General features: G+C 35.8%; 1 protein-coding gene across 1 annotated transcript in view; it reads left to right on the forward strand.

Moving 5' to 3' along the window:
- Window positions 1–9,311, forward strand: part of LOC111700337 (leucine-rich repeats and immunoglobulin-like domains protein 2) — a 19,731-nt gene extending 10,420 nt beyond the window's left edge. The window contains exons 17-28 of the mRNA XM_023471217.1: window positions 1,541–1,636; window positions 2,048–2,200; window positions 2,510–2,628; window positions 3,878–3,997; window positions 4,843–4,921; window positions 5,547–5,614; window positions 5,891–5,981; window positions 6,346–6,473; window positions 7,128–8,050; window positions 8,268–8,347; window positions 8,893–9,005; window positions 9,189–9,311. Coding sequence (XP_023326985.1) covers window positions 1,541–1,636; window positions 2,048–2,200; window positions 2,510–2,628; window positions 3,878–3,997; window positions 4,843–4,921; window positions 5,547–5,614; window positions 5,891–5,981; window positions 6,346–6,473; window positions 7,128–8,050; window positions 8,268–8,347; window positions 8,893–9,005; window positions 9,189–9,296 — 2,078 coding nt within the window. The 3' untranslated portion in view covers window positions 9,297–9,311. The remainder of the gene's footprint in view (window positions 1–1,540; window positions 1,637–2,047; window positions 2,201–2,509; window positions 2,629–3,877; window positions 3,998–4,842; window positions 4,922–5,546; window positions 5,615–5,890; window positions 5,982–6,345; window positions 6,474–7,127; window positions 8,051–8,267; window positions 8,348–8,892; window positions 9,006–9,188) is intronic.
- The last annotated feature ends 1,536 nt before the right edge of the window (window positions 9,312–10,847 follow it).

A 10,847-nucleotide genomic window follows, 5' to 3' on the forward strand; every position in this document is an offset into this window, starting at 1 on the left:
TAACTGAATATCCGGTTGGTAAGGTTAGTTTTTATTGTTTAAGTATAACACACATTTTTCTTGCCCCCCCCCCTAAAAATGTTTAGGGGGGGGGCCAAAAAAATTTTCGCGCTTCGCGCCAAATATTTTCCCCTAGCCCCCCTCTAACCAAATGTCTAGTTGCGCGCCTGAATACACGTATAATCTTCATTTACTCCCGCCGCGTAGAACCATAGTAAGAACATCTAGTTATATTTTTCACCGCCAGGGGTCTCGAGTTGTCGAATTCATTCAAACAATATTTACAAATGATACAATATTTAGTACAATATGCAACTTTTTGTCTATTCTTTTTCAACAATTTAGCTTGTTATTTTAATAAAAAAAAAATTTGAGGAGGAATAAAAATAAAAGTCTTTTTAAAACGTCAAACTGTCATTTAAATTACTTTGTCGAACCTCAGTTTCTGGAAATTCAATTCTCACTACCGTACTACCTGTTTGTGCAGAATAAGTTAATCAACTTATCCATTTACCAAGTGCACATATTAATTCAAGAATAAACATAAAACAACGGATGTTTTAATTTCATATTTACGTTCCTTTACCCAATAAACATATAATTTGATATGCATGATGATTTTTAATGTTGTTCTGAGAAACGCGCGCGTGCTAAATGCATACACATTTCTATAATTTGAGATAGGATTTGAAATCCTTGCCCCATAAAACCCAAAATTACAAGTGGAACTTGCATATGAAAGATGTGTAAATAGTTTTGCTTGTTTTTCTCATGTTCTGTACCACTGTGCCATGGGTACCCTTGGAAACAATTTTGATTTTTTTTTTCAATTGTTACTTAAATTCCACGACAACGCCGGGCACTTCAGCTAGTAATAATGAAAAATAATATTAAAATTATCAAATCACAATTTAAATTGCTACTGAAATATTTTATTTTGACATAGAAAGGGTGTCCCAAGAAACATGGCAGTTCAGAGACTACTTGAATATTATCTTTGACCATTGTACTAATTAGTGACTTTTATTTGTCAAACTTGAATTACCAAAAGTAGTTGCAATCAAAATGACTGAAAAGCAAAATTCTAGAATTGATAAAACCTGGTATTTCTAAGATGTGGGCTGTCTTTCATGTGCTTTCAAAATCATCCGAGATAAAACGAATTTCGTTCAGAATTCAATAATTTTTATTTCATTTAATAAAATTAAATCTGAACAAAATATTTCGCTTAATATTGACAGCACAAAAAAAGCAGACCACATTTTGGAAATGCCAGGACTAGGAATTGTTATAAATGTTTCAAAAATCTTGCACGGAAAAGTAGGTTGACAAATGAATGCTGCATATTATTTCTATTATCAAAGACAATAAACTCAAGCTCTTTATCTTCACTGTCATGTTTCGTAGGACACCCTGTACTTTAGCCAATATAGTAATCTTAGATTTTATTGGTTGATATATCATAATGATAGTAATAATGATAATGATGATAGTAAATTAATGATAAGATTTTTATTCCTTATAATATTAATAACTCTAGGAAGCTGTATATCCACAATATCGCACAAGTTTGACGGGAAAGGGACTGAGATGACCTCTGAGCTCAAACTACAGAATCTGACCCATATCAATATTGGTAAATATCCAGTTAGACCCATCAAACAATGGAATGATAAGACAACTTTTAGACTCCCGTTCTAATTTTAAATATAAATAGCCCGTTTCAATAAACAAGTTTTATGTTCACGCTAGTTGTAAAACTTTAAAGAAACATCAAATACGCATAAACTTGCTTAATTGTCGTCTTCTTCCGTAGTTTTATGGTTTCCCATTGTAGCATTTTATTAAATAAGTAAAATGGAACCTTTAAAGGCTGTTCACTCTGAAGACAACATTTAAAGGGGCTGTAAGCGTAAGCCTCCATGCAAAATGGACAATGCCCGATTTACAACGGTTTTTGGATGGTAATAAAATATTAAACAGGATTGTAAGCCTTTTCTCAACTTTCATGGTATGGGGACACTCTGTTGATTGATTTATTGTGTAGGTGAGTATCAGTGTATAGTAGAGAACCGGTTTGGTGCAACCTACTCTACCAAGGCGGATATCACGGTCTACGTTTTCCCGCGTTTCCTTACTACACCTTCAGATATTACCGTCAGGGGGGGAGATAAGGCAGTTCTTAGATGCTCCGCTACAGGTAAGTTCATTCATTTATTTATTCAGTAAATTATTCATTTAGCCTCTTATTCCTCATCAAGTTCCAAAACTATCAGCCCCCAGCAACTGCTAGGATGACCCCAAAAAAAATCTTTTCTGTTTCAAAATTATCCGAACATAATGGAAGACGCACGAACAAGAAGAAAATGGCGAACAAGAAATATTAAAATGTCAAAATATTTGCATCTAATTATTAAAGAATATTCTAAAATTAAAGTTCAAAATCAAAATATTTATAAACTTCATTCACTCATTCATATATTCTATACATAATTTATAAATTGTCCAGGAGTTCCGTCTCCCTCTATATCCTGGCAGAAAGACAATGGAGGAGAATTCCCAGCAGCCAAGGAGAGAAGGATTAGAGTTGATACGGATACTAATACATATATCATAAACAATATACAGGTAAACCTACGGTAGAGTTAATACGTATACTAATACATATATCATTAACAATATACAGGTAAACTTACGATAGGTATCAAAATAAAATAATCTATAAAGAAAAATTGTATGAACTGAACTCTTACCTAAAACTCTATTTTTTCGAATTCCTCCATCAATTCAATAGGTGTAAATCTTTAATTTTCAAACTTTTCATATTTAATTTAGTAGAATTCATTTTTTTAAATATCAAAGGTTTACATCAGGTTGCGAAAGTAAAAGGAACAAAAATTAGAGTTTTGAGTCAAGTGTTCATCTCCAGTATGGAATTCCTTTTTTATAATGCTAACATAAGCCAGTTTATATTTTTAATACCAGCTTTTTTTCGGTATTAAATTCAAAAATGACATTTTCGTAGATATATCTGTTTGTTGCAAAAATAGCTATTAACTATCTATCTATCTAGCCTGCTGATATGGGACTGTACACTTGTACTGCTAACTATCTATCTATCTAGCCTGCTGATATGGGACTGTACACGTGTACTACTAACTATCTATCTATCTAGCCTGCTGATATGGGACTGTACACTTGTACTGCTAACTATCTATCTATCTAGCCTGCTGATATGGGACTGTACACGTGTAATACTAACTATCTATCTATCTAGCCTGCTGATATGGGACTCTACACATGTACTGCTAACTATCTATCTAGCCTGCTGATATGGGACTGTACACTTGTACTGCTAACTATCTATCTATTTAGCCTGCTGATATGGGACTGTACACTTGTACTGCTAACTATCTATCTATCGTGCCTGCTGATATGGGACTGTACACGTGTACTACTAACTATCTATCTATCTAGCCTGCTGATTTGGGACTGTACACATGTACTACTAACTATCTATCTATCTAGCCTGCTGATATGGGACTCTACACATGTACTGCTAACTATCTATCTAGCCTGCTGTAATGGGACTGTACACGTGTACTACTAACTATCTATCTATCTAGCCTGCTGATATGGGACTGTACACATGTACTACTAACAATCTATCTATCTAGCCTGCTGATATGGGACTGTACACATGTACTACTAACTATCTATCTATCTAGCCTGCTGATATGGGACTCTACACATGTACTGCTAACTATCTATCTAGCCTGCTGTAATGGGACTGTACACGTGTACTACTAACTATCTATCTATCTAGCCTGCTGATATGGGACTGTACACATGTACTTCTAACTATCTATCTATCTAGCCTGCTGATATGGGACTGTACACATGTACTGCAACGAACCTGGCCGGAGCTATCACCACGAATATAACTCTGAGTGTTCTTGATAAACCCAAGTTTGTCAAACCAATGATAGACAAGAAGGTAGGGTGCATAATTTTCATTCATTCATTCAATCTTTTTTTGTTTGTTTTTTATTCTTGTCGTGTTCATTCATTCTTTCATTCATTCTTTCATTCATTCTTTCATTCATCCTTTCATATATTCATTCATTCATTTATTTATACATTCATTTATATATGTATTCATTTATTAATCTATTCATTGATTCAATTATTTTTTCTTCATTCATTCTTTATACATTCATTTATTCAATCGTCAAATCAATCATTCATTCTGTTATTCATCCTCACTTCATTTCTTTTTTGTCGTTGGTGGAGATTGTTTTTGTTCTTTCTTGCATTCATGTAATATGATAAATAGTATCTTTAATTAAATAAATCATTTGTCCCTTTATTAGTGTTGATTATTATTTTAAGTTCTTTAACGGTCACTGTTAATATTTATCAATCCTTTTATTCCTGTCTGTCTGTCTGCATATATTTACCTGTTTGTCTGTTTATATTTTTATCTAACTATTTTAACACATGTCTATCTTCTGTCTTTCTATCTCCATCAGTTTATCTTACTATGTATTTATCTATCTATCTATCTCTCTATTTATCAAGAAGGGAATACAGCTGTCCTAGAATGTATAACTATATCTATATATCTATATATCTATATATCTATATATCTAGGTTGGGATAGGGGATACCTCTGTCCTAGAATGTATAACTATATCTATCTATCTATATATCTAGGTTGGTATAGGGGATACCGCTGTCCTAGAATGTATAACTATATCTATCTATCTATATATCTAGGTTGGTATAGGGGATACCGCTGTCCTAGAATGTATAACTATATCTATCTATCTATATATCTAGGTTGGTATAGGGGATACCGCTGTCCTAGAATGTATATCTAGTGGAAGTCCTAAACCAACCCTTAGTTGGAAGAAGAGTACCCAGCGTATCCTGGTTTTCAAGTACCCCAGCGGGGATAGGGTTAAACAAAAAGTCACAAGAGTTTTTAGCGTGCATTGTGCGTTGAATTAAAGATTTTGTTTATTCCTCTTTAAAACTATGGTTTTTTGAAATTCTCTAAAACCTAAAATAATTTTTAAGAGAATAAGGAATATAGACGTAATCTCAAGTTGCCCGCCAATTGTTGAGTGTCATGTCCGATTCACGTTGGTGCCCTTTAAATCATTTTCATAAAGCTTGCTGTATTGTGGCTACCTCTTTCATTGTCTTAGCTAAAATCAATAACAATTCCAGTGAAACCGTAATTGAAACTTTTCAAATTCAGATAAAAAATTAAGAATATCTCTTTCATTCTTGATCAAACTAAGGTGTAAAGCAGACTTGTCACATAAAAATGAAGGTTTTCTTGAAATTACTTCTAAGGAAGCTTGAATGTATTTTATTTTTTTTCCTAACATCTTAAAAGTAAAGATTTTATTATTTGTTTTAGGACCACTGTATCCTACAGAGAGACACTTTTTAGAGTAAAGATTTTATTATTTGTTTTAGGACCACTGTATCCTACAGAGGGACACTTTTTAGAGTAAAGATTTTATGATTTGTTTTAGGACCACTGTATCCTACAGAGAGACACTTTTTCACGGCAGACAACCAACTTTTAATCATTGTCAAGGTAAAAAAAAAAACTTGTTTATTTTTTTTGTTCATCAGAAAAAATTATGAATTTGTGTAAATTTTCACTTTTTGGGGCTTTTATTCTGACTGCCTTTTTTAACCGTTGGTTCATTAGTTAATTGTTGCACTGTATCCATTAATTCATGATTGATTGATTGATTGATTGATTGATTGACTGACTGACTGACTGACTGACTGACTGACTGACTGACTGACTGACTGACTGACTGACTGACTGACTGACTGATTGATTGATTGATTGATTGGTCTCTAGGTTGAGCTAGAAGATGCTGGAGTATATGAATGTGAGATGAGAAATCAGCTTGGTTCAGTTAAACAGTCCAGCTTCCTTACAGTTGACGGAGGTGAGAGATTGTTACAATCCAGTTTCTTAGTTTTTAGCTTTGTAAATTATTGCGGCATTCTTCATTGTTTAGCTGTTTTTATTTCTGAACCACTTTAAATACAATTTTATGATATTCCTTGTGGTATTTGGTGAATCTATAACTGTCCGATTTACAACACTGCCCTTGTCTGATCGTCGACATAGAAAATAAGAATATCTTCGACATCCTCGTATAGAAAAGGCTAAAAAGATACCGAACCATGGATTAAACCCACTTCCTAAGGACTTTCGGCGATACTTTTTCCCATTGACGGTGATCTTGGTATCCCAGTTTGGGATTTTGAAAGAATCCATCATTTATTTTAATTTTTCTATATTATTAGGTGAAGTGGTGGGCGCTGGGGATCCAACAACAGGAATCATTGTTGTTGCAGTTGTCTGCTGTGTTCTAGGGACTAGTCTTGTCTGGGTCATCATCATTTACCATACCAGGAGGAGGTCAAATACACAGGTAGGAGGAGGTCAAATACATGGGTAGGAGGAGGTCAAATACACAGGTAGGAGAAGGTCAAATACACAGGTAGGACGAGGTCAAATACACAGGTAGGAGGTCAAATACACGGGTAGGAAGAGGTCAAATACACGGGTAGGAGGAGGTCAAATACACAGATAGGAGGAGGTCAATGAAATACACAGGTAGGAGGAGGTCAAATACACAGATAGGAGGTCAAATACACAGATAGGAGGAGGTCAAATACACAGGTAAGTGGAGGTAAAATACACTGGTAGGAGGAGATCAAATACACGGGTAGGAGGAGGTTAAATACACAGGTAGGAGGAGGTCAAATACACATGTAGGAGGAGGTCAAATACACAGGTAGGAGGAGTTCAAATACACAAGTAGGAGGTGTTCAAATACACAGGTAGGAGGTCAAATACACAGGTAGGAGGAGGTCAAATACACAGGTAATAGGAGGAGGTCAAATACACAGGTAGGAGGAGGTAAAATAAACAGGTAGGAGGAGGTCAAATACACAGGTAGGAGGAGGTCTATTACATCAGAGAATGTCAAATATGTGCACAATAACAAAAAGGTCAAAGTAACATATAACATGAGGTCAAATACAATTTAATTTTATTGAAAGTGAAAGGATGTTTGTTCCAGGATTGGGAGTTGGATAAACGGAACAATCCATCAATTATCTCGCCTGGCATGACTACCCTAGGAGAGTCAGGTCTACCCTTGCTAGCTGAGGAGATTCCGTCTCGTAAACCATTCCCTATTCCTATAGACGACTCATCCAGTGAACGCGACAGTGGAACCGGCGACAGTAAGCGTAGTTTCGACAACATAGAGAACGTTGTCGATACAGTGCTAAACACTTTCCTGACTGCCCGGGGGGAGAGGGAGGGGGAGGAGTGGGGAGTTTCTCCTCCACCACTCTCCGATGTAGATACTGGTATCTCCTCCAGCAGTGGACGACACCGGGACGGATGCCCTAACGGATCCTACTCCTCCTGTCATCTACCTAAACCTGTGCCTACTCCAGTCCCTCCCTCCTCACACCCATCCCTCACCCGAGATGCACAATTACCCCCTGGGTGCACCCGCCAACCTTCTCGTAGCGTGCACGGTTCAGAATGCTCAGGGCGCTCTACAAGTGTGCGCAGTGATTCCAACGCGCGAAGCAAACGTGCTAAAAAAGATATGCGTGCCCAGCAGCACACACCACCCGTTGAGACGATTAGTCTCGCGGTCGAAAATCCTTTATATGATAGTCTTCCAGTAAACACCTGTGATATTATTAATCGGCAACGGTCTCCGAATCGGCCGCCCTCACCTTCAGCCAGCCTTATATCAGACAGTATAGCCTATTGCGGCCGATTTCCGGCCGCCGATCGACGAATGTGTCCCCAGTGTGGTGAACTCTTAGCTGAATGTCCGCACCGTGATATGATTGATGAAATATCGTCTGTTTCTTCGGCCGGACAGTCGTCAACCGGTCAGTCCTCGGCACCATCGACGACGATGTCAGATCAACCGATATCATTCAACAGCTTTCTTCCTAAACGCGGAACTGGAGAGAGGTACTTTTAATGCTTTTATAATAATTATTTTAAATTAGAACTAAATTATTAAACTCCTTAAAATAGATTCTAACTTTTTAATCTTTCCTTTGATATGTTTAATTTTTTATGTCTTTTTATTTATCTATATATATTCTACAACCGTCCATCTAAATCTATATTTATATCTATCTATCCATCTATTCAATTATCTATCTATCTATTTAACTAATTCTAGGTCTGGATTAACGGATCCCCATGATTTGGCAACTTTATCTAAAGGAAAGAACAGACTCTCCGCCATTGAACTCCCAACAGGTAATTTAGGAACAGACTCTCCGCCATTAACCTCTCAACAGGTAATTTAGGAACAGACTTTTCGCCATTAACCTCCCAACAGGTAATTTAGGAACAGACTCTCCGCCATTAACCTCTCAACAGATAGTTTGGGAACAGACTCTTCGTCATTAACCTCCCAACAGGTAATTTAGGAACAGACTCTTCGCCATTTGAACGGAAGACGTAATTTTAAGTGGCCTTCAATTTTAGAGAACAAACCCAATTCACACTGGTACCCTATACACGTTGCTCAGAGTAACAAAAAGGTCGATGTCGTCGTTTTTCTTATTTGAATTTTTTTCTATTTCCTTCGTTGTCTTTCCTGCATAAACTTGCAATCCGAATGTCATTATAATAAGGATTCGAAGCTTGAAAATAGTCAATTTTTATCAGAAATGAAAGATTTATCATTCATCCTTGATCAGTTAAAGATTTCAAGGGCACCGTTGTTCTTATAACATTTTACACCATTCTGCAATGTACATCAAAATATCATTGTAATTTGTAAATAGAGTTTTTTTCAGGAGAAACTTATATTCCGATAGATCTGGGGGTTCGGTCCCCAGACAAAGAGACTGGAATAGATGCTCGAGAATATAGAGGAGGAGGGACTCTTCCTAGACATGGACTGCAGCAGGTATATAGGGTAGATGGGGGAATATTTTGTGGAATATTACTGTTAACAACATCGTTATTATCGTTACCATCATTATCATCATTATCATCATTATCATCGTAATCATCATTATCATCATTATCATCGTTATCATCGTTATCATCATTATCATCATCATCTTTATTTTAATCATTATTATATTAGGAATGGTTGGAGGCCTCATTAAACTGTTCTGAGTCTGGGTTAAGAGCAGACTCCAGATCTACCCTCACCAGGAACAAGGTTTGTGTTTACAAATTGTTTCTCATCTGAAACATTTTTGGCTCCCTGGACCCAAATCAATGGATCTCTGAATTCAATTGACAAAATATATTCATACATATCCCCATCATTTTTTGCTCCATGGATCCTTAATCCTTATCCTTAACTTCTAAATATAAACCAACATTTAGCTAACTTCTTTTTTCTTGCAAAACAGATGTTGTAATATAGGAGTTTGGTGAAACTTTAATCATTCTCATATTGGTAAATTTTTAAACAGATGTTGTAATATAGGAGTTTGGTGAAACCCCACCCATATGCAAAACTATTGATAACTTAAAGTAAAAACCGAATAGAACATTTAGTATTTTCTAGTACTACGTCGTTAATTCTTTAAATCTATTCTTTAAGCATATATTTCTAGAAAGGTGCCGTGGCATCTTTTTATTTCGACCTGACCTAGCCTAGAAGGAGGTTCAAATGAATTTCGAACTGACCAGGCGCGCAACTAGATATTTTGTTAGGGGGGAAGTGTAGTACTTGTTGAAAAAAATTTGAAAATTTCCCCACCCCCTAAACATTTTCAGGGGGCGGGGCAAGAAAAATGTGTATTATACACAAACAATAAAAAAAAACCGTCAACACATCTGATATCAAATAAAAAAAGAAATCTGTTCTTGTTAAAAAATCATGATTTTAAATGAAAAATATTTTTTTTTTCATATGACGCATCACACAATGTTTGCGGTGAACATGTAGGATTAATTGAATAGTTGTACTACAGTATTAAAGCAATATCATCATAAGTTTCAGAACTTTTAGTTAAAATATCTAAAAATACTGAATAAACCCCCTTTCCCTTTCCAAGGAATTTATAAATCGCTAAATTGCAAAACAGGGTGGACATCTTGCCCCCCCCCCAAGCCTTCTTGAGGGAGGGGCATGCCCTCCCCTTAATCAGACTAGGGGGGCCTTGCCCCCTTGCCTCCTTCCCCTAGTTGCGCGCCTGGAACGGACCATTAGTATATATCTCTATTTAACCCTTTTTTTAAAATTGGGAAACTCCCTTTTTATAAACATAAAGGTAACTATTTCCTAGAATATTATATTGAGCAATCCAAGAATATTGGTTGGTTTAAAGGGACTGTAAACATAATTTCAAGGTACCCTCCATTGTGGCATGTCTGAACCCAAACGATACCCTCAAAATGGAGTAAAACGACGTTATTTCAAACATTATTGATTAAGTTAAGGTTACAAGGACACTGTTATTAGTAATGGGGCATGATTCTATTGAAATTGAGGGCTACTGTAAATTACGCTATCAGTTCTTTTAACTGTTAATATTATTAAATAATGTACCTGATTTATATATATATATTTCAATAAATTCATCAATTATCATATATTCCTCCTCTTCTCTGTTAAAGTATTCTACTTTATATTTTGTTTATTATTTTATGAAAATATGTATTTCCAGAGAAAATGTCAGATCGTCTAACACAACTACAGGATGCAGTTAATCAGCAGCCCAAAGCTAGGTGGTGGGGGAGGGGAGAATAAAAATGGATTTTTTTTAATTTTCTTCCCGAATTTTGTGTT

Source organism: Eurytemora carolleeae, unplaced genomic scaffold (genome assembly GCF_000591075.1).
Source record: "Eurytemora carolleeae unplaced genomic scaffold, Eaff_2.0 scaffold311, whole genome shotgun sequence".
Lineage (NCBI taxonomy): Eukaryota > Metazoa > Arthropoda > Copepoda > Calanoida > Temoridae > Eurytemora > Eurytemora carolleeae.